Raw genomic sequence first — 25,054 nt, forward strand, 5'->3', positions numbered from 1 at the left:
GCACGTTCTACGTGAACGCCAAAGCGAAGAAAGTGTGGACTCTTGCTGACGTCATTGCTTTGTGCGTATTGCCTCCCACGTACAGGTGGTTTGCACGGGCGTCTAATACGTGAAACATAATAGAAGTTCAAGTTGGATCAAAACGTGAATAACTGCAACTTTTTCGGAAGGATTAAAATTATGCATTGAACGTTAGCTGATGTGAAATGGACATTTTTGCAAAGTGCAAAGCTTATGCAGCTGGGATTTTGTCATGCTTGGCTTATGATGACCGATTGCCCTTTTTTGAGAGATTTACTGGATGCAACTGATCATTTTGCCCTTTTATTTGAGTGTTCATTGGAAGATGTACATTTGCGCGAGACACACATATAAACATATAAACAGCAGTAGTGAAGTCCGCAGTTCAGTCTTGAATATCTGGGCCCTACACCAACTTCCTTTCACTATCACGTGTTGGGCGGCGCGTCGAGATCTGCGTGACGACACTTGGATAAGAAGCGTTCTGCAGTGGATGCATGCAGTGGCTGGAACGTTATCAACGGCCCCGAAACAGTGGCTTCATGTATACATGCGTTACCTGTACAAAGCATATGGCTCTTTCAACTACTGCTCTTACCCCTCAGAGTCGTGTTGCCGGTATTAGCAACATATGACACTTTTTTCCATTATCAGTGCACGGTGTTTACGAACAATGCAACAAACACAACACTTTGAAAAATGAATGCAAATATTTACTCCATTTTTGGACGAGTAACTTAAGACTCAAACCGCTGGGACTGAATTTTTAGTGATTTTTAACGAATTAAAGATCTTTTAATTATAACTTCCGGTCAGATGACGTCATCATCCAAACATTTTGCACAAGAGTTGCAGGTCATTGTATCCGTCCATTTTCCAGCGATTAAGGCAATCTCGCCACAGATATCTATCCAAAATAATTTTTAAAACTTGTGTTGCATGACGTCATTGGGACATGTTTTGAGGAATGCCATTTTTCTGGAGACTAACACCGTTGGAAAAAGGTTCGTGTCTATTATCAATTCAAAAAAAAAATAATGAACAGCATTTTCGCTTTGGACCACTTCTGACCAGAAGTAGGGGTCAATTGATTTACGTACACGAGAAGAAATTAATACCGAAAATTAGTATATCACTTGGTGCAAAAAGCAACCTGCGGGAAGTCACGGTTGATTTTATGTGGATTTGTGAAGATTTAACATAACTAAATGTTTAAGCGCTTGTCATTTGACACCTGATACCGTTATCACAACGTTATTTTCGTAGAACATTTCTGATGTCTTAGGCCTTCGTTTGTGGAACTCTGATGGAATTCCAAGATTGCCAAGTGTCCCGAAAGAGCTTTCAAAACGTGTACAAAACATATGGGGAAAAATCAAATATTCAAAAATCTATAATAAATTAGTTGATGACGTCATAATGACGTCATGATTTGGCAAATATCTTCAAAAGGTAGTCTATGTATGTGCAAGGGATCGGCCTTAAGGAAGAGGCTAAAGTCGTGTGTGGAACTACCCCATGTTTTGGCTATGGGGAAAATGGAAGAAGAACAAGACGATCTGTTTCGGGGAAATCTTTCTGTATATAACAAAAACATTAGTTACAAAGGGTAGGAATCGAACCAGGAATGGTCCAACTTAGACGGAGCGAGGAACCTGCCCAAGCCAATCTTCATGCCGGTGACCAAGCTGGTGGTCATGCTGGCAACCAAGTCAGTGGCCATGCCAGTACCTATGCCGGTGCCCGACCCAGTGCTGGAAGCCAGGGCTCGACCCATCTCAACAGCCGGTCAAGCAAGCACAACAGAAGCCAAACTACCAGCCTTACCTCCAGCCACACTAGTAGCGGCTCAAGCTCTCATATAAGCACTAGCAGCTCAGCCCTCTCAAAAATAAGGGTTGCTGAGTAAGACATCGCTCTGGCACGTCATCACCTGCAGTGGGGGCATGGTGTCTGCATGGAAGAACAGCTAATTTCTGCACAGCATGGAAGAGAATTGGCTCTATTGTAGCTCGAGATTCAACGGAGAAGGGAGTTACAGGAGGAGGAACTCCAGTTGGCTAGGGAACGGATCCAAGCTGAGCTAGAGGAGCAGCGAATCTTGAAAGTGAAAGAAAGACTGGCAAGACAGTTCGAGCTGGAAAAACGCTGCAATGCTAAGCTGAATCTAGTCCAAGCTAGAATAGAATATGACATTATTCGAACCAGCAATGATCAGTTAAGAGGTTCTGATTCTCCACCTCTGAACCCAGATGTAGCCCCTGATATACAAGCTACATCTGTCATTAACCAGTTTGTTACTGTTACAGCTGCTTCCTGCCTTCCAATCAGTGCTCCACCCGACATTGTGCATTCTGATTTGCCTGAATATGCTGCTTTGCCCGTGCCCGTTTTTGCTCGCGTCTGCGGTTGCCTACTGAAATTCGAAAATATCGATGCCTTTGCATAGCCAGAAAATTGCAGTAAGTCAGGCACAGCAAACCTGGTAGAGTATTTCACCATTTCCTTCTTGGGCTACAGTGGGTAGCGCCCATTCCTTTTTCCATTCATAATCCCACTATTTGCCCTTCCCCTCTTAATGATACAAGTAACCATTCCTCAGCACAATTGACACCGACCATGCCCGCACCGTGTGAACCATTTACCTGAGTAGGAACTTCCTTCAGTCAACCAACAGTACCGAAGGCTGATCCAGGTATAAATCAGAATCAAATGTTGAGCTCAATGTTGGCAGCAACCGCTGGTAGGATTAGCGAGGATTAGCGTAGGTGGTGACTCCTCAGAGTTCCGTTGCTTTGAGGCCATTGTTGAGGGCTGTATCAAACCACTTGTTCTTGAAAGACAACAAAGGGGTGCTGCTGCTTACCATACCAAAGATGGGAGCCAAGCCAGTGTCAACAACAAACCCAGCAAATCATCTCATACTAGTGATTTGACAGAATCCAGACCAACCAAGGAGAAACCATTTCGGAAGCATTGCCTCCAATGTGAAGGGGAACATTGGCTTTCCTGTTATGATAAACTTGATAAGCTCTCTGCCGGGCAGCGAATTGAGTGGACAAAGGCAAACCGTAGATGTTGGAGGGGTGCCTGACAGCACCGAGAGGGTCAAGAATGTTGTGAGTGCAAGCCATGTTGTGAGTGCAACGAGGTCTACCTGACGGTCCTCCACAATCTACTCAAATAGCCGGGATATGGGTAATACTACTCAAGCTTTGACCCCAACCTCTCGGTTTTCTATGGCGATGGCAGTCCTAATTGGTACCCCAAGGAAGTAAGCTTGAAGAGTTTGCCTGTCATTTTGTACGGTAATCGTACATCGCTCATAACTTATTGTCTATTGGATGATAGGTCAATGGAAGCTGCCGAAGTCTTGCACCTGAAAGGGACTGCTACAGAAATATCGGTTGTGACGGCTCAAGATGCTTGCACTCCTTGTAAGGGCCAGATGTTGAATTTTGACTTTGCCCTTATGGATGAATCAGACTTGCAAATTCATGTGAGCAATGCCTTCCCTATCCAATGCTGATACATTATCTGAGTATTCCGTCCCTGCCCAAGATCTTTAAGAAGACGGTCTCATTTGAAAGACCTCCTTTTGCATGACTGCCAGAAGGTGAGACCACTTCTGCTTAGAAGCGACCTCCCAGACCTCGTGATCCCCAGAGAGAGAGAGAGTCATTTGGGCCCTGAGAGTGGCCCAGTAGCAGTCAGAACAAGAATACGAAGGTCATTGCAAGGACCGACCATGCAAAGGAGGACAAGGAAAGCTGCACAACCTGTCTAGCAAACAAGATGTATGTCCTACATGAAAATGTCGGTCGGTTGTGGAACATGGATATCCAGATGTATGCTGAGAGAAAGCAAGTAACCCAATCAAAGCAGGACCAAAGAGCGGTGGACCTACCTGAAGCGAAATCAACTTATGTTAAGGTGGATAATGTGCACTGAGTGGCGACACCACTTCTGTGGAGGCCGGATAAGCCCACATTCTCTTGTCTAACCAGTGCAGTGCTGCCTTCGTTGAAGAGAAATGAAAAGTGCTTGATGAGAGACCTCGATTTGGCAAAGGTTCAATGTAGTAAGGTCCAGGAACTCAAAGAAGGAGGCCTTTTCTACAAGGGGAGTAACCGGGAACTGGAGTCCCAATGGCAGATTCTGCATCATGCTATGCCCCACAATGACAAGTCCTGCTTTGTCTTCAATAGTGCCTTTCGAGACCAAGGCGAATTTGGTGAATCAAGGTTTCCTTGAATGAAAACTTTCTCCCAGGCCCTACTCTTGGGTCGTCATTGGTTAGTGTTCTCTTCAGATTCTGAAAACACCCGGTGGCCATATGTGGGAACATCAAAATGATGTTTCATTGCGTCTCAACTTTGGAAGTCGACTGCCCTATGCCACGCTCTCTCTGAAAGGAACCTAACTCTGACAGGGAACTTGAACGGAATGTCTTTCTGTTTGGGACAACATGCAGTCCGTGCTGTGCGTCCTTCGCTCTCCAGAAGCACGTAAAGGACAACATAGGAGATCCAGACGTTTTTTGTAGCGTCCTCGGGGCTTTATATGTAGACAACTGTTTTGATGGTAAACCCATGATTGATGAAGCCAAACAGCTTGTGGAAAAGTGGCGTGAGGCTCTTGGTGCTGGAAGATTCCCAATTGTGAAGTGGGCCAGTAACAAGCCTGCAGTGGTCGCTGACTTACCATCTGAATCTCGGTCAGACAAAATCGAACGATGACAGTGATACCCCAAAAAACGTTGCCTTGGGTTTTTGCTGGAATTTTGAGAGGGATGCCCTGACGTACCAGCTCCAGCCCTCGGACTGGCCCATCCTTACCGGTGGGGCAGTGACGCTGTACGCTGTGCCGGAAAGGATCCACTTGGCTATCTGATCGCTTTCATGGGGATAGGCGAAATTGGTTCAAGAATTGTGAAAGCGAAGGTGGGGCTGGAATAATGAAATTCCTGATTAAGGCACAGAAGGGATACGGGTGAAGCAGTTTAGGTGGAGAGAAGAAGTAGCCCAATTGAAGAAGAGGATCTAGCAGTTGGAAATGTGGTTTTGGTGACAGATCCATAGCAGGTCCGTGCTTCCTGGCGTTTGGCCTGCGTTACCGAAATACTGCCTAGAGATGATGGACATGTACGTGCTGTGAGTAGAAGCAGGTGGTCGAGTTTACACCCGCCCAGTTGCTCAGCTGACCAGGCTGCCTGATGAGACTGAAGAGAAAGCTGAAGCGGCTGACATTGTCTCTCTTAACCCAAACTAGAACCAGTTGTTACTTTCACATCTCTACCTACCTCATTAACACGTGGCGGCAAGCTTGTAATCTTGTTCAGTCTACACGTTACCTATTACCCTTGCCCATTACTTCTCTGTTTAAAGTGTTACTTTTTAAAAAAATGTCAGTGTTCCTAACCAACCGTTTGCCTGTAGGAAATAAACTGTTGCTCACTTTTGCAATGCTATGTTGCAAACTGCTTTGGTGAAGCACGCCATCTCTGGCCAGATTGCTAGCAAAGTTCGCGAACATGTCGGGAGGTGGATTGAATGGTGATTTTCGTACTTTTTTTGTAATGGTAACATTTCACAACACTAAAGGAACTGTGAAATCAGTTACTTATTTAAGCTGTATCAATGACGCTAAAAATATGTATTATTTACATTCAACACTTCATCAAATGGGGTTACGATTGGAGGAGTGTCGGAAATAGACACAGTTCCAATTTTGTTTGCCCCGTAACGTTATCCATGTGCACACATTCTTATCAGCGGGTAAAGAGAGTTAATTTCTTGCTCTATTTCTTTTCTTTTTCCCTTGATTTGACTGAATAAAGAGATGAATCTACATTTAGTATGTAACCTTCTGTAAGTTCATTCACCAACCGATCTGACATGTTATGTACAGCAAGCATCAACCTGACCACGAAATAAGTTTGTTTGAACACTGCATCCAACGAACATTGGCTTCAATATTCTTCAGGCGAGAATCAAATTCGGGCCTGTAGTACCACTACCCTCCTTGCTATAGCAGAACATGACAGTACGCGGTCACACGCTTTCCCTGCCATGTTTTTGGCATTTTGCCAGATTCCCCAACGTAGCGGGGCTCCGGTACACGCGCGCTTTACCTGTACAAGCATATGGCTCTTACCGCTACGCCTCTTTAACCTACAGGTCGTGTTTCCGCCATCAGCAGCGTTAGGCAATTTCTTTTATTATTATACGCGCATGGTGCGTGTGAAAAAAAAGCCCAACGTCTTGGAATATGGATGTGGATAATTATTTAATTTCTGGTGAGCAGTTCAAGATTGTAGCTGTCACAATTAATATAGTTTTGTGATTTTAAATTAATTAAAGGTTTTCATTATATGGTCTCATGACGTCATCAATATCAACTATTCCACAACGTTACAGGCACGAAGGTGATTGCATCTATCGTTTTTTCAGGAAATTCCGGCAAACTTCACCAAAGGTATCTGTTCAAAATAGATTTTGAAATTTTGTATCGTTTCAGTAGAGGGCGCTCAGGAGTTGCGTTGCATGACGTCACTGGTAGTTGTTTCGAGGGAAAAAGTAGGTTTACACATACTATCCATTTCAAATTATAAGGCACTTTCGGCTTGGACCACTTTGGACCGGAGTAAGGGTCGAGCGAGTTTACCCACACGAGCAGAAATGATAACTGATGTTCACTGTATCACTAAATCTAAAATAAAAGGTGCAGGAAGTTACGAAGATTTTTGAAGATTTAACATTTTAAGCACTTATAATTTGATGACCTGATGACGTCATCATGACGTACATTTTCAGGTGGTAGTCTAACAATGTGCTGGGTCTGATAGAGATCAGCCCTAAGGAAGGACCGAAAGTCGTGTGTAAAACGACCCCGTGATATGTCAATAGGCAAAAAGTAGGAAAAAGAAAAAAATACCGAGACGCACGTTGAGCTGAGCTGTTTTGGGAAGTATTTTGGTTGGATTAAAAAAACCAGAGCTTATCTGTCTGTTTCCTAACAGAACAGAGGGCTTTTTCACATTCTTTTTTGAACGACTAATCTACTGTACAAACCTGAAGGCCTAATTTTTTTTATCATGACATTTGGATCCAAGGTTTCAACCCAATCAGTCATGCACTTCAGGAAACAACGTGTTTTAAAGAGTGTATGTATAATTTACTTTCACTCCACAACTGATGACGTCATCATCACATCAGGTAATTTTTTGTTTGAAAAACTTCCTTTTCTTGGTATCTACAAAGTTTAAAATTGATGGGATATGTACTTCAAGAGTCCCAGGGCTTATAAATGTACCTTTAATGTCACATGACTTGTCACCTGCTGACGTCATCATCACTGAGGTCAATATTCTTCTAAAACACTTCCCTTTCAAAATATCTGCAAGGTTTGAACTCACTGGATACATACTTCAGGAGAGGTAGAGTTTTAAAAAATGCACCCTTAACGTTACGCGACTTGTCATTTGATGACGTCATCATCACGTGAGGTCAATATTTGCCTAAAGTACTTCCTTTCCAAGATGTCAGTAATTAAGGTTTCAACCCAATCAGACATGCACTTCAAGAGATATGTGACATGATCATCTAATGACGTCATCATCACATACACTTGCCTTTCCTTTTTTTTTTCTAAACGATTAGTTTTCAACCTAATTGGACATGCACTTCTGGAGATATAGTACTTTAAAGGACGCACCTTTAATGTCACGTGACTTGTCTGCGGATGCAATTGTCATCACATGAGGTAAATCTCCGTTTATAAACCTTCCCTTCTTAACTATCCGCAAGGTTTCAAACAAATCAGACATGTACAATACAAAATATAATACATTTGTCCCTTTGGGCGTTCCATACAATGCGATCTGCTCTCAGCGACATGTGCTCGGCAATATGCCAGCTCCTGAGTATATGCCCTACGCACTGTACGCTACTTATGTTTAAATAGAGGCAGATATTGCGTGTACATAAGCAGTAGCCAATGCACAGCATGCGAATGGGATTTTCGAGTTCGCAAATATTGTAAGGGTGTTTCGTCGTCGGTGCTTCATCCGAAGAAGTACACAAGTTATATGTGTTTTTACAACATTAACATAATATTTAAATATTCAAAATTTAAAATTAAATCTCTTGGTGACGTCATCATGACGTAATTATAATAGTATTACTTTTGCTTCAAGGTTTTTCCTTTGTGAAACTTTGAGGAAGGTTGAAGATCGCTAGGTAACCAAAATTGTGCCTTAAAAACGTGTTCAAAGTGAATGGGCTGAATAAATATTAAAAATTCAGTAACAAGTCTCCTGATGACGTTATCATGATGTCTGTGTTCTATGCACATCTCCGAACTAAGGTCCTTCACTGGTGTAAGTTTGCTGAAGATCCAAAGTTGATGGTCGAAGAAATATGCACAAAATAAACGGGCTTTTGGTCAGAGGAGGAAGAAGGAAGAAACAAAAAAGAATTTTGTCCAGAAAAATTGCAAAAGAGCAAACAAAATTTAAAAAACAAAAAGAATGCCTTTTTTGCAAAATTGCGAAAAAGAGAAACAAAACAGAACAAAAAGAATGCCTTTTTCACAAAATTGCGAAAAAAATAAAAAAGAGCCCCTAAAAATGTCTTTTTTGCAAAACTGCAAAGAAGACCAAAAAATTAAGAAAAACAAAAGCTGTCGGCCGTTGCTGGAAACAGCTAAAATCTTGACGAAGAGAATTGCGTTTTTCGGAACTTAGCCCAAATAGCCAAAAAAACCGAAAAAGCAAAACAAAACGAGACGAACGTTGTGTTTGTCGGTAGCAAACACAGAGCTATTTCGGGGAAATCTTTCAATTGGAAAAAATATAGCTGGAAAGGGAGGGAATAGAACAGCCGTCATTAAGTCTGCAGTTTCAAAAAGCAAGTTACAGGAAGTTGCCGCTGATCTTTCGTAGATTTTTAAAGATTAAACATGAACTACGCACTTTTACCTTTTTTAGATTAAAAAACAATCCTAAATTAATTAAATCTTTCCCGGATGCAAATCCATCCTGGAAATAGTCTTTCGGCGGTACCCGCTTCTTCTTCTGACTAGAACCAGCCAGCCGACACCGGCAAGCTCAGTGGTCGAGTGGTCAAGACAACTGCACAAGTAAGCAGGAGGTCGAGGGTTCGAGTCCTACCCGAGTACGCTTGTGGCTTTTTCACAAGCCTTCGGGGGAAAACACTGAGTATGCAAGTGTTATAATACGTGTTGGAAAAAATCCAAAATTAATCAGAGTGTAAGTAATGCCACTTAGCTACCAAACAAAACATGTAGTTAGGATTAAATTTCAAAAATAAGTCCCTAGTCGAATTACATAGATCACGTGTAAAAAGACAAAAAAAGTTACACGTCGGACCCAAAATTTATGGAATGACCCGGCTTAGATTTTCGAAGTGGCAACACAAAAGATGAACCCCTGCCCAGTGGCGTAGCCACGGGGTGTGGCCTGGGGGCACGTCCCCCCCCTACAAATTCCTGTTTCCCCCAGGTACCCCACTGAAAAAAAACGGAGGAATGGATATTGAACGAGGCTAACAAAAACCGGCCCCCAAAAACACACCACTGATAGCTGGTGCTCCATAAGATGCTGGTGCCCCTTTGTGTCCCCCACCAGTAAAATCCTCGCTACGCCACTGCCATGGCCTCCCCATCATCGCCATATATCCAATGAGTTAGATTCGCACATGTACAGAGCAGAAATTACCTGGGAGCGGCGCATAGTTTCCTAAAATAAACAAAATAAACAATTTGGGCAAATAATTCTTCAGTTAAACTTTGAAGTTGGTCGTTAGCAATATTATCCTGTTTGTTTTATCTTTAAACACTACGTCAAGCACCCTATTGTTCTGGTGGGTCTCATTCCAACTGCCCGTACAAGTGGTGGAAATATGGCGCGCTTTATTCAAGTTCTCCTTAATTCAAATAAAACACTATGGCAAGCTCCTATTTGTCCTGGTGGGGTTCGCCAGCGTGGCAAGTGTGCCAAGGAATTCCAATATGCGAAGTGTGGTGAATATTTCGGAGGGCAAGTGTGCCAGATTTTCTGCCAAGTGTGGCAGAAAGGAAACTTGCTTTGAAATTGACAAACCAAATAAACTCGCCGCTCGAAATCTATGCCAAAAGTCAAACATGGGTGTCAATATGTGATCTTGTGTGTAGCTGGAGAATAATTTTGTCTTACAGTTAATTCGGTCAACTCGCTATGATGAACCTGCCAGTGATGAAAGGAGCAATCGCTATCAGAGGTCCGTAATAATCTACAGAGCCACAGTGTGTGCGTTGTGTTTCTGTTCGCTCTTGGCACGCTGCCGCCATAGGCCACCATCGTCAAAATGCCTTTGTCCAATCGCATGGTGTAAGAACTAACGCTTCACGAGCAAAATCACAGAAGCAACAACATTCATCTCCATTGTAAAGACTGGATAAGACATCGCGCATTTTTTGTGCACAAAATGATCGACCGAACAATGGCGGCGCGTTGCATATAAGGATGGTAATGTGAAGCTGTGCATTTAGTCAAAATTAATTATGGACAGAACCTTTTTCTTGCGGGATGGTGGCTAATGCCTCGCCCCCCCCAAAAAAAAACCTATACAAAAAAAAACCAACAAAAAATAAAACAGGAAATGCAAGAATATCTTTTGCAAAATTAACTGACCTGTTTCTTATTAAATAACTCACTCGAAATCAATACTATAAACCTGTTTATGTATATACGTGTTTATTTTTTTCACACCTGTTGTCTACGGTCTTGCTTTGGCAAAATTTCCAAAAATTGAGAATTCCATCAAGATCCACATTATGTTTCTCAGTAAAATATAGTCCCGACTGTCCACGTGTTTTCCGTCTGATTTATTATTTTATTATTATTTTATGGTTTATTTATTAAGCAAACTGTCGCAGCCAACGCCTGAATTTCAGTTTGATTTACAATTCTTACATTATAACTGTAAATGTTAGAAGGAACTATATAGCAAAAACATAGCAAATAAAAATACAGGTATACACATCTAATAAAAAGTTTATATAAACTTGATTGATAAAAACACCAAAATTTTATCAAAGAAATGAATGATCAAAATGACATACAAAACCAAAAAGAACACTAGATACACGCGTACAAACCAACGTACCGACATACACACATGCAATGTGGACACACTCCCCACCCGCAACGCAAACTAACCCCAAACCGCCCAAAACCAACCCTCACTGTCTTCTTCAGGACAACAATGTAATACAGCTAACAGGATTTAGCTTATGAATACCTTGTAATCCCCAGGATCTAACAAGAGGAATAGGATGCCAGGAACAGAGACGGTTGATCACTCGACCAAATTGGAAACACGAAAAGTCCAGAGGACTCAGGATGTATTATGAGAGAATGTTAGCATGTCCTAATTTATGTCCTGTTAGATAAGGGATTGCGCTTCCTTTGTACCGCTTTGTCCTGCATCTGGAAGTACTTAAATGATAGTTATTCCTCAAGCCATTGTTCCTAGTGGGAGGAAGCCAGTGTCTGAATTTGTGGGAGTGAAGAAGGGATTTATCAAAACTGGAACACAACTGCTCTCTACGTTTAAACAGTAGAGGTATAATTGTAAGCAGATTTCACTGTAAGAGTGGTCAGTGCAATAGTCATAAGAAAAAATTATGCGGAATGAATGCTTTATGTTGTAATTGTTCAACGCATTCTTGCTGCTTTTTGGACAAACCAAAACACCAGACAGGGGTCACGTATTCCAAGGTTGGTCTAACATACTGAACATACACGGTGATTAAATCAGAAATGGGAATCCCACAACGTTTCAACTGACGCAGGTAAAACAGTTCACGACTAAATGCTTTGCTCATAGAATCAATTTGGTTGTCCGATTTTTAATTATTTTGAACCAATGCACCCAAAATTTGTAAACAGTTAATTCTATTGATGGGCGAGTTTCCGATTCGCAGGGTAGGAGGATCCGATGTGCATCGTTCAAAATTAATGTACATAAAATAGCACTTAGAAGGATTAAGTTTCATGTTGTTTGACAAAGCCCATAGATTAAAACAATCTAATTCCAGCTGCATAATTTGAGACTGAGCAGGTTCTGTGGTAACCTGACAAAAAAGACGGCATCCAGATCGTTACAATGTTTGATTTCATCACTGGATAAACCTGCATCATTTGTCATTGTTAAAAAGGCAAATGGCCCAGGTTTTGTGCCCGGCGAAACACCAGCATGGGTAAGCGATCATTCTGATAAAGCGCCATTACAACAGCCTGGGATCGGTTGGTTAAAAAACTACATATCCAAGGGATGATTTAAGATCGAACTCCACGCTTAACAAATTTTTGGATTAAATTTTGACGATCAACTTTATCAAAGGCTTTACTGAAGTCTGTAGCATTTACAATAGCAGAGGTAGGAGGTTTATCTGCTCCATTATAGACTTCATTAAGCAAACGAACCAAATAATGAGATGTAGATGATCCTTTTAATGACCCAAATTGATTAGGATCCATATCATTACACGTCGCTGTTAAGCCAAGTAGTGACAAAATTTTTGCAAAAATGCACGTGAGATGAGAGAGATTGGTAATACTTTGTCCATGGTTGGAGGGTGTGTCTTGGGAACATGTACCGCATGTGCGGTTTTCCAGATAGCCGAAACAATGCCTTATAGAAGTGAGCAGTTGTCAACGGAAAACAGAGTTCATATGCAAACTTTTTTATTAGTCTTGGAGGGACATGATCAGGCCTCCACTCTTGTAAGCCTTAACTCCCTTTAGTTTTTTTATATACTGCCTGTGCGGAACTGAGGGTAGCGGTAATTCTGCAGGCAGATTCGCAGGTAGGTTATTGTAGTCTAGACATGGAATGTCACTGGCCACTGATATAAAATCTATGGTTGATCTCGTTAGCAATTTCAGCAGGTGATGACCCGGGAAGACTTATGTGAGAATAGAACTTAATATCCAAGAGTTTCTTTATGTGTTGATGCCAGCTCCTGTGGTTATTATTTTTCCACCTACACACATAAAGATTGCAGAAATTGTTTTTTTATCTTGTTTCTTGATGGGTCAACACTGAAAAAAACCAAAATAATAAAAACAAAGTCTTAATTTTAAGTTTATACACTCACAGGAAAAATACACTGAAATTCATTCATATATTGGCAACGTTTAATTAAAAACCGACATGAGGCGTACGGACTTCTAACTGTGAAAAAATGAGCGCAGCTTTAACTGAACAGCCAAACTATACGTTACTGCCATTTTACCACAGACACCTGTAAATCAGATTACGTCAGTTCACAACTTGGCAAAAGATTTACATTTAACAACTACTTTCTGGAATGAAAAAATAAGTCAGATTTAACTAAGAACAAATAATTTTAAAATTAAGAAACAGTTTCTTTCATTGCGTTGATTTTGAATTTCCTAGTTTGTTACTTCAAAAGAAATGTCAGCTCTCTGCTTGTCACTTTAGTTTTATCTCCGCCCTGAAGAAGAATTCTGTCACTCATATCACACCATCTGCCACACTATTTGGGTAGTGTCTTTGCAGATCTGACAACGACAAATCATGCCTTTCTTGGAGATATGTCCGGTGAAATCTGGGGAAAATAAACAACGAATCAATTTTTTATTTTTAAACCACTTTTGCCAGTAATTAATATTTCAGACGGTCCCAACTTCCATACAGTGGAGTCTCACATACAAAGCCTGATAGACTGTCATAAATTCTTTACTATATAAGCCTAGCCTGAAGTCAAGCATTATAAAGTAGAAGACACAAAACTTTGATCTCAAGCAATTCACTGCTGCGCACACCTCAACCATTCTTGTTTCCACATGTGTCCATTTCAGGTGCAGAATTCAGTTCTTCGAATCCTGACGACTGAAGTACAATGACCTCAACCAGCTGTTTAAATCTCCGTTTGAAAGTGCGTGCAACAAAATTCGTAATGCTTATTATTTACCCACCTGAAAACATGCATACGTTTTGGATGCGATGTCCTATCGAGTCTTTACAATGGAGATCAATACACAGGAATCACCGAACCGACTATAGTTAATCTGTTAAGCTGCCAGATCGAGGCTCTGCATATATCGGCAGCGTACAAAAACCGCGCCCACTGCACATAGAGTTACATGGAACTATGAGACTGGAAGTAAACGCGCGCAACTTGTTCGTTCATCCACGTCAACACTTGCGCCAAGCGTTGCGTATCGTTGACGGCCGAACACAACACAAGCGTGTGTTGTGTTAATGGAGTCGACTTTGTGTCCGTGAAAGTGAAACGCAAGAAAGCATCGCGTACGCAACGCACAAAAAAATACATAGGGAAAGGTGCCTTGATTCAGATGTTTACACGTGACAAAATATGACAGGCAGAGGCATTTCACGAAGCGCACGTGCATCTCTGTGCAGGCACGTGCATGTTCGGCTCTGAGATATTTCTGTTTGCAATATCATGTACGCAAGAATGTTGAGAGACTTCGAAGGTGCGCACGTTTGCACACGTGCGCACGTTGTGTTCATAAGACACACAATAATGGATCAAAATTAACGTAGTCTTGTCTCAGGAAAAGCCGTCGACTAGACTTGAAATCAGGTCGGAGATTGACCAAGTTTAGTCCACCTGCACCCCCCCCCAAATAAAGTGTAGAGTGAAGTTTGGGTATAATAACATGCGGGAACATTTAGTGCAGCCTCGGTCCGAACATGTCGGTTCATAGAATGTTGAACGACGAGCACAATATTATAACGTAATTCTCCTGCCTCCTTTTAAAAGCAGAATTATAAAGAAATCGTGTTTAATTTACCCTTTCATTAGATCTGAAAATAATTTGAGAATCCTAAAAATACGAAATTCCCGTTAAATTCTTAGGAGAAAGGAGAATTGATTCAGACAGGAGATTTAAGGAGCGATCATATTTAATGTACCCCTTTGGTTGATGAAACTTCCACCTGAGACTAAACATACGACTAAAATTTTGTTTTAAATCATTGAAATAATATAAAAATTCGCACTAAATTCACCTTTGCAATGAAGTTGTAAACCCCGAAGTAAAATTTCTGCTCAACGTAATCCACATCAAAATTTGACCAAATAAAAAACAAACCTTTAAAACAATCCTAGCAGTGACTAATAGCCAGTTGTATCCACAGTCGGTGCTCTTTGAGCTCTCGGTCTCAGATACAAAACCCAGAAAAGTAGAAAATGCCTAACTTTTTATAATCGGCTGCCAATCGCTGCCTATTTATAAGATTGAGAATTTCTCAGATATGTCTATAGTGATTTTTTCCCTTATCATAATCGGTAATCTGTATTGAAAAAAGCCCATCGGAGTAATTTATGGAGATTGTATTAAATGAATCCCTTCAATGGTTAAGATATTTTTTGATAATAAAAATTCTACGACTTTTTCTATTACATTTTCGTTAAAACATTATTTCAAAGTAAGTAAATTTAATAAAAATGTTTCTAAATTCTGCCCCTTTGTTGAACAATGAGAGTTGAGATAAACATTAATGAAACGGTTCTTTGCCAGAGAAATGATAAAAACATCGTATTACATTCAATACCCGTGGATTTTGAGAATCTAAGAATAAATTTAGCACTTTCAAGTTATTTGCATCAAGTTCGTAGTACCAAAAGAAAAATTTGGTGATCGAGGAAAATTTGTATTTTTTTTGAGACTTCCTGATGACATCATCGAATATGACGATTTTTATTACACACACTGTATGAAAATGTGGTGGATAGGTGCAGCTCATAGCCGGGATGAAATACATCTACATGTATTTCAAATGAGGGGATGATGTCGTAATCAGGTGTCTCATTGTTAGACTTTGGATTTTCATCAGATTTCTGAAAACGGGCAAATTTGGACCTTGAATAAACTTCAACGGGCTCCCAGTTAACATCTCTGCAATAACATCATGATGATGCCATGAAGTTACACTATGTAGATTGGCGAAAGTAACTGAAACAAGGCGGACACGAATGTTCAAATTCGGGAACCTGCTTTTACTTTCTGATTTCTGAAATAAAGATAATTAACAACTTCAATGGTATGGTCCAACGAAATAAATGACTGACCGATCACTCATGCATTTGTGACTTGACATACGCGAGTTTTTAGTTAGAATCTGATGGACTTGTATTTGTTGGTCATTTCGATTTTCCAGGGAAGTAACGGCTAAAGCACAGCAGATATATGGAAAACTGGATGCCGGGAGTAACATAGGAATAAGGAGGCCAAAACCAAACAGTTTAACAATTTCCATTTTGAAATAACGGAGTCAGGTAAAGATGCCCCTATACTGTCAACCAAGTTCAATCTCGTTTTTAACGAGCTTTGAAAGGATGTCTTCCTCTCAGAAATCACATGCAACGGAAATCGACTGTAAACGAAGAGAACGGCGCTCTGGGGCTCCACACGGCGTTTCACTTGGAGAGAACTACTCTAGTCCCTAAGCAGGGAATGTCAACGTGTGTATAAGACGTTGAAACTGTCAAACAGGAGGTTGCTTATTTGGAAAATCTGGAAACCAGACGCCACAGAAATTCGACCCGCAAAATGGTTCAATTACTTGGCTTAAAATGTGAGGTTAAGGGATTGGTATTAAAAAAAACGGCAAGACGGCACAAAAGAGTTATAAGGGTAATAAATGCCTATGGAAAAACCTCATGTTGAAAATGTTAATATAACTTTTTCAGGCCAATTTAGTGCCAGTCTAAAAAAACATTGAAACAAGATCATCGTAGGCCTATAGTATAAAATTCTCCTTAGACTTTAAAAGATCCCAATCAGCTTAACAAAAACTTGAATTTCAATGATAACATTTTTTAGTCCAAACGCTGGAGTAAAAAAAGTAAACAATGTTGGAGCGATATGACAAAAGATGAAATGAAAAAATAACACATGCAAATCATTGGTGCCCCTAAAATTTAGTGACCAAAATTAAGATCAATTAAAACACTGCGCGAACTTTGAGCGATAAGTGAAGTTGTTGCGAAATGGTAAAAAGACTATCATTGTTATGCGAGTAAAAACAACTCATTGGGGTGTAGACCCTCGAGTAAAATATACAAAGGGCTGTTATGAAATTCTGTCTGTACCTTTTGAGTTTTAAGAGCGATGGCTTCATTTCGACACTGGTTTCTTGTGCTTGAATGCATCTTCTCTCCAAGCGTAATTTGCTACAGAATGTACCTAAACATTTTACGTTTTAGGTAGTATCCTTCGTCCAACCCCTTAAAACTGACTGGGTCCTGCAAGTACACAATCTCCAAGGTGGCACTGAATTCACTTACCTGCACAAGGTGCCAGAAGCTAGTTGTTAGGGATACTATCTGGGTAATTTCGTTGCGCAAGGGGCCAATGATCATCACGGGTTCGCTAGACCGATTCGAGACGTTCATCAACAATTCCTGCAGCAGCTCGTTTACCGTCCAGCCCTCGTTATTCTGCTTGGAATTATTGATACATGGAAATACATTAGTCAGACCTTTTCTTTACGGTGATTATTGCCTTTTTGCGCCACTGATAAAATATACATAATTATATAACACGTAAAAAATTTAAAAGTAGCAATGCCAGAAGCACATCTGGGTCTGCGAATTAACAATTTATGAACTATTCAGAAAACACAAGGTGTTGATTCAAACAACCTGCCTTAAGAAAAATATTTTGGAAAATCCTTTTGAAGCAGAGGCACTTTAAAAGCTAAATAGCGCCCTCTCTGAAAGGGGTGTCCTACCTGGAGCTTTTTTCCCAGGGAATTCGATGTTACGTACGTGACAGTGAGCCAGTTCAGTATTCCAACAGCGCGTGCCAAAAATGAAGTACGTCCAAGGTCATACAGGAACAGTAACACATGCTTGGGAGGTCTGCCACATCAGAGCGGCATATGCCGACCCGCACGGGCATTGCTTGTCCTTTTTAAAATATCACACTGGCTGATTGACCCTTTGGAGAAAAACAGTTAAATATCTGGAGATTTTCACACGTCGTCTCCGTTACGAAAGCGTTAAAGCCAGATTGTGTGCATGCAGTTTGAGGAAAGCATGAACTTTCTTTTCTGATGTTATACCTTGGACGACCAACATCAAGTTTGATTAAGTTCTTCCCTAACATAACGTTAAAAGGGAACGAAATGAAACCCTGCTTCCTGCCTAGAAACTGCACCATAGTAAAATACACCCATTTCAGACAGGCGTTCTATAGTCAGGCGGAACAAAATAGAATTAAGAGCAAATTGGGTCGACCCAATTAAATTTTGGTTTCAGACAGACGAACTTAATACGCTGGAGAAGATTACACGCAAACGCACACACGATGTTAGCAATAAGTAGGCATTGCAAAACACTGTATTTTTTTCGGATTAACTGTGCCTTGTTCTTGAACCAAATGGTAATTTATGCTCCGTTTATTTCGGCGACTAGCTTGAAATTTTTGAATGAATATGAAGTCACGGATGAGCAGAGTAAACAAATACGATCCTGGGCAGAGATGTTTAGTCACATATGGGGGATGCTTCCTCAGCACGGCCTCCATCCCAGGTAAAATCGTCACGTCGGCTTGTGCGCAGTAGGTAGTATAGGCTAAGGGTGGGCATAGTCAGTGACTTAAAAAGTGGGGGTGATTATATTGGTAATCAACCAAGGTCAAAAGGGGGGTAAATCGGGATTTCGGCTCATAATTATATATATATATCACTCAGTTCAACCGCTTTGGCATTTATGGAGCTTTATTTTGTTTTCGTTGAGCTGTGTTCATGCACAGTAACTTACATCATTTACATGTAGGCAGATAGATTACGCATGTCATATCTGGCCATGATGATCCTGTACTTCTCAACTAAACGCATGTTTAAGACCTACCAAGCTCATATTCATTCCCTTATTAATCCGTAATCAACAAAACGTATAGGCCTACCTGAATAATCTATACGGATGCAGAATGAATCCGTAATCATGGATAATAAATTTATGTAACTTAACCGAGATTAATTGTTTTTGTTTTTACAGTTAATAACCAAGGGAATAAATATGTGCTTGACTAATGCCTAAGTCGCAGCCGAGGACATTATCTCAAACATTCGTTCAAGACCGACCAGGCACATATGTACTCCCATTAGTAAATACTCTTTCAGTCTGAAAATCAACAGAAGTCAATATATAATATAAGTTCCTAAGGATTTTGCGCAAGAATTATACTTTCATTTTCCTGATCACCCCGTCTAAGTTGTGGTATATTCCTTGTGAAGGTAGTCCAGAAGAATCTCCTTATATGGACTTGGCGCGCGCGTGGCGAGTTCTGTGTGCCACAGCGCACACAGGCCAGTGGCCCCCATGGGGGGGGGCACGTGACCCCTCACAAATTCCCTGTGCCCCCAGGTCGACCCCCCAAAAAAACGGATGAATGGATACTGAACAAGGGTAACATAAACGTGCCCCCAAAAACAAACAACTGAAAGTTGGTGCCCCCCATAAGATGCTGTGCCCCCTTTGTGCCCCCCCCCAGAAATATCCTAGCTACGCCACTGACATAGACCCTTGACCGATAGGTAGGGCTTAACCTGTCTCGTATCCATGTGCAAGCACGTTTTTACGCATTAGGTATTATCAATTCGCAGCGGGCATTATATATTTTAACACACAGTCGCGTTACGCGTTGTTGAATAGGGAGATCATCGAAGATATTTATGAATGTCAAATATACAACAGTGATTTACCTTGAAAAATTACTGTAATTCTGTAATTTTAGTGTAATTGTATTACTGAAATTATATATAACTGGTGCCTGCGCTGCCAGTAAAGTACTGTTAGAATTTACAGAAGAAAAATTAATATGTATTCATTTAACTGAATGAAAGGACAGATTGAAAGAAATCACTTACATTATGCAGATCAGTCGTCATGCATTTTCGCAACACACAAGACACGCCACAAGATGATTTCAAATTTCAGAGTTTCGAAGGTCATTAATGTTAAAAGTGGACTGGAAATTTTTATATTAAAGAATACAGCGATTTTGACTCTTTATTTTGAATAAAAGTGAGATATAACTGTATGCAGAGTAAGTTGAAATGTAAATTTTCTAAAAGCAAACAAAAGGCGCTAATATTTACGAACAGCAAGCTGTTTCTATTACGATTACAGAAAAATACGTAGGCCTACGTTCACTTGCATTTTTTGCATTTATTGAACGTGACAGACGAATAATTTCGAGGGGCTGTCAAAGAGACAGCCAGTTTCTTTCATTTACCCGACTTAATTAACCGTAGTAGTCATTTCCTAATGGCTGGCATTTGACTCCCCTTCCACGCTGTTGACTATATGCAGCGAAGTGTGACTTCGTTACAACGGGAGGGTAGTCTCCGTTTGATTGATGCCTTCCTGTTGTTTACGCTGTAATGCATTGTTCACAGGCAATCATCAGTAATCAAATACTAAACAGCAGTCACCCCGTATTCTAAGTTCAGTTCATTTGACATAATTGAACTCCTTCATCGCATATTCACAAATTAACGTTGCTGCTTTGAAATCAAACAAATTATATTTTATGGATGGCATTTGAGAAAAAAACCGAAGTTCACGATTTCTATTCATATAATCTTATCATGCATAAATTTCACAATATACACATTACCTCAACAATAGGAACAAATGGCTTTATAGATATCAAAATAATAAAGCATAATAAGAACTCGAATAAAGATATGAACAATCTGGTCCATCTAATGCTTGGCATGCAATGCAAGCTCATATCAAAACAGCAAGTTCTTCCTTGGATAAACAACGCGTTCTGAGGGTAGAAACGAAGCATTACAAAGAAAACATTTTGCCTGTGTGGAAAGCATCTATATTTTCCGATGTGAATCAGTCCTCTGCGGGTGGATTGATTGTGCATACTTGTTTTGCACAAACATATTACTCAAGTATGAGATGGAATGCACACAAATAAACAGACCCATTAATATAAATCATCATAATTCGGCGCCAAATGTTGAAGTTAATGGGCTGTAGCGGTTTAATTTTCATACGGAAAAGGGTACAGTGTGAATTATTTTGAGCTCCATAAGACCATACAGGCTGACAGAATATGTTGTTAAACGTAATTTAAGCAAGGCTGTGTCCCCTTTCGCTTGATTTGTCATTTTGCAATTGGATTTTCTAGCTTTATGGAGCTTTGCTCGTGACAAGGACAAATAAAAGTCGTCTAAACAAAATTACTAATATCCGACTTGTTACTCATTGCGCTTTCCCTTATGTAAACTGAAAATACAGCCAGACACGCAAATTACATCACGCAATAAATTGCTCTACACTCTTAACATTTTACTTATATCATATTCTTACAGAACCCTTTCCGATAAAAAGTATGGACTACATCTGCTTGTAACAGCTCTCCACATGTTTTGAAGAACAGAAACACAGCCAGGAAATTACTGTTTGTAGGTTTTATATTTGGGTTGCGAAATCATAATAATTGCTTTAATTAAACCCTAACGGGCACAATCTGCTAGCTGCCGAATCACTAATAAATTGCAATCTGCCAATCAATTAAAACAAAGTTAAAACTGCGACTCTAGTCTCTTTGTTAGACAAAAACAAACTGGCATTGCTCAGAAATACAAAATTTAGCTGAATATTAACATAACTGGGTACCGTATATTAAAGAGTTGGTACAAAATAACACACAAGTTATCGTCCGATGACAACTGCCCCTTGCGCCTGCGATAAAGACGTTATTGAAAAAGGGAAATGGAATAGGTGGAAACAAAAGAAATCGTCTTTCAGGAGTTCAATACACCTTAAACTGAAGCAGCAATTAATTTTTCTTAGACCCGTTTTTTCTGCAGCTTTATACTTTTCTTCGGTGTATGAAAATTAGTTGACATCCCTACTCGGTTAAATGCCTTGAAAAGTGTTAAATTCTCAAAACATTATAAACTGCATATAGCTTTCCTTAACAATTGAGTGCGCTGTTGCTGGGATGTCATCTGGGGAAGACACGTTTTATTGCATTGGTTTTTATGCTCAAAGTGTGAAGCCAAAATTAACTCATTTAAAACATTTCAGAGAAAGGGTTGCGTGCTTGCTTAAATTGAGGCCTGAAAAATCTTTAAAATTCAGCCTTTTTTTGAGCACAAACCAATGCAATATTGAGATTCTCTTCCTGGGATGACATTGCAGTTTTGCTTATGAATATGGAAATTTCAATACCATAAAAACAAAAAAGCAGCAAAACACAGACAGGTGCATTTTGGACGTTTATATTTTTGAAAATTGCAGTGCGGCTACATTATTCAGCTACCTAATTGCTATTTATGCGTAACATAAAACGTGCTTGTTATAATTAAGGCGCTCTGGAAATACATCATTCGTTCTAAGAGTCGCCTTTTGTAAATCAGATGTTTCATCGGAAAGCATGGGCTCCTCGCATTTCTTGCTACTGAGGATAAAGAAAGTAAAGATACACACAAACGAGAAAAAGGATAAGGTTTTTTCAGTCGGTGTTATCAAATTACTTGCGACATAAATTAAATGAAATAATAACTTCCAGAATGTCGTCAACCACTGAATATTGTTCAGTGTGTAAAAGTCATAGCAGAAATGTTATATTACAATGGGCTTCGCAACAAATGAAAAAGAGATTGGCAGCTCCTGCCTGTTTTCTTAGGTCAATTTCTTCAAGAGCCGTTTCTCTTACATGTAAGCTTTTCTCCTTCCTCTTGTGACCTTTTGCCGGTTTCAATTCCAAGGCTGCCACTGCTTGTGATGGCCTTAACAGACGAAATAACGAAATTTATCCGAAATGGGAGTCAACCGGGCGAGAGCTCTCCGCACGTTCCCCCCCCCCCAAATAAGCAGTAAAACGAATTGGTCATCTTAATGACCCGGCAACAATTCTTGCACGTAAATGAAAACAAAACCATGTTCCAAGGACTTGCCGTTTTGTTTTCCTTTCCCGTTGTGACCGTTAAAAATTGATTGCACTGAGGTCTGTACGACGGTATGCCAATTAACTCTAGTTTTTACACATGTTACAACAGCGATATAAGCATTTAGATGAACCTTGTGTTTTCATAGGGCAAAAACCATGAATTATACGTTTCGTGTGGGCCTAGTTTATAGCTCTTGTACTTTGGGCAGACGGGGACCTACTAAGTGTTGTTTTACTTTGAAGTTCCAATCGTACTGTTACCCAACCATGTTGCACTTTCTCTCTGTGGATGGAAATCAATTTTTGCTCGGGGAAAATCGACATGTTTTTGTTCACTGCGTTGTTGATCACATCGTGGCAGGTTTGTGATTGATTGTAGTGCATATTCAGGCACCACCACTAATTGCCTTTTGCAGAACCGGGAAAAGCACTTTTTCATTTACAAAACGTACCACTCTCTGCAACTTTTTGATGAGCGCTTAAAGACATTTTGTCCAGCCATCAAGAACTATTATGTGAGATTACAGAGTAAGACTTTGAAGCGAAAACGTTTCACAGCACCAAATTATAAATTTGGTCAAATCTGTATGTTTTGACATATGTATCCACCAATTTGGTAATTAATGGAACCATTTTGTCTTATTTAGAGTAGATTTATTGCCTTTCAGATTTGTGACTGGAGTTCCACGGTTGTGTCAAAGACATGAACATTGTTTCTTCCTTTGCAACTTATGTCAAACAATGCATAACAAAATACATCTCAACTTCTGTTATTTTTCTACGATATGACCGAACGATAAAATAGCTCTTGGGCTTTAAAAGCCATTTAACGATGACATTTACGCAGGTTTCCTTTGGATTACTTTATAAAAACCACTCTCACAAATTATACCGAAATACAAATGTGGATCTGAATTGGGGATTTCACAGCTTTTCTTAAGTCGTGCATTTAGATTTTACTTATCTGATTAGAACGATCTAATTATTTTAAAATATTGGTACTTGCTCTTGTAAATGAACGACAAAGGAAATAATGGAAGTTGGCATTTTGAAGCTACAGAATGAAATATCTAACAAATACTTCAAGTTCTATGTTAGCCAATTAAAAAATGTGTTTTATTCTTATTCTAATTCGGTGCTAAAATGGAGCGCTCAAAATAATGAACGTTTGCCTGCCTTTTGGCTGAAAAGCGCATGGAAGACATGAGGAAATGAAGGACGACTTCTGGCATTAGCGTTTCCGAAGCGAATAAACTAAAATGGAGACGGAAATGATTTATAAGGACTTACCGAGGTGTCGAGTTCTATCATTGTCAGGTTGAAATCGCTGAGGACATTGGGATCTGCGTTGACATGTTCCAGGGCGAGTCTTGCTGATTGAAGACAGTCTCGACCTATGCTTGCCATGGATTGGTTCACGTACGTCGGGAAGAGACCTAACAGATAAAGATTTTCCTTTCTTTCACAGGCTGTTCCTTGCACAACTACAAATACCAGTAATAGTCTCATCACACTTTTTACAGCGAATTCCCGCCGGTAATCACCCATAGTGTCCAGATTTAAGCATTCGACATGTACGGTGTTGAAAGCCCAAAGCCAAACAGCTGGCGGCCTATGAAGACTGTAGAACAAGACGAAGGTGGGGCTGCCTGTCCAAACTGTTGAACTCGTTCCAGGCACAAGAGTTTCGAGAGTGAACTGACGTGATTAAATGAATTCCGTGTACTCAGTGTTCGTCAGCTACTGTACTAGCACATGCAGGGTTGGAATGCTTGTCGGAATATGGATTTGACACTGCTACATCACTGCATGGGGAGAGAGACGCTTCCTGGCAAAAACCACGCCTTATCCAGTCCAACTAGAAGAAATCAAGGCCCGACTGTCGGACGGGGACTGCAGCATGCTACACTGTGTGAGTGTTGTAGGTGATACTGACTCCCGGACCGGCTGGCGAGGTCTGCTAATCGAATCTGCAACAGAACAAGAACGATCACCGCATCAGTGATGAGGTTGGACATTGGCCCGCCCACCATGTGCGTCCTTATT

At 40.4% G+C, this 25,054-nt stretch overlaps 1 protein-coding gene across 2 annotated transcripts in view; it reads right to left on the bottom strand.

Annotated features, from left to right (window-relative positions):
- The window catches only part of LOC110975937 (gamma-aminobutyric acid type B receptor subunit 2-like), a 127,817-nt gene extending 102,827 nt beyond the window's left edge, over nucleotides 1-24,990 (bottom strand). For both annotated transcript variants that reach the window (XR_015424283.1, XM_022228819.2), the window contains exons 1-2: nucleotides 24,299-24,990; nucleotides 17,371-17,523 (exon numbers count right to left, since the gene is read on the bottom strand). Coding sequence is in view for 1 of the 2 variants with exons in the window: in XM_022228819.2 (XP_022084511.2) it covers nucleotides 17,371-17,523; nucleotides 24,299-24,556 (411 nt within the window). In the remaining variant the exon portion in view is untranslated. The remainder of the gene's footprint in view (nucleotides 1-17,370; nucleotides 17,524-24,298) is intronic.
- Between the last annotated feature and the right edge of the window lie 64 nt (nucleotides 24,991-25,054).

This window comes from Acanthaster planci, linkage group LG02 (genome assembly GCF_054643075.1).
Source record: "Acanthaster planci isolate LZ-2023a linkage group LG02, COTS_SCS, whole genome shotgun sequence".
NCBI lineage: Eukaryota > Metazoa > Echinodermata > Asteroidea > Valvatida > Acanthasteridae > Acanthaster > Acanthaster planci.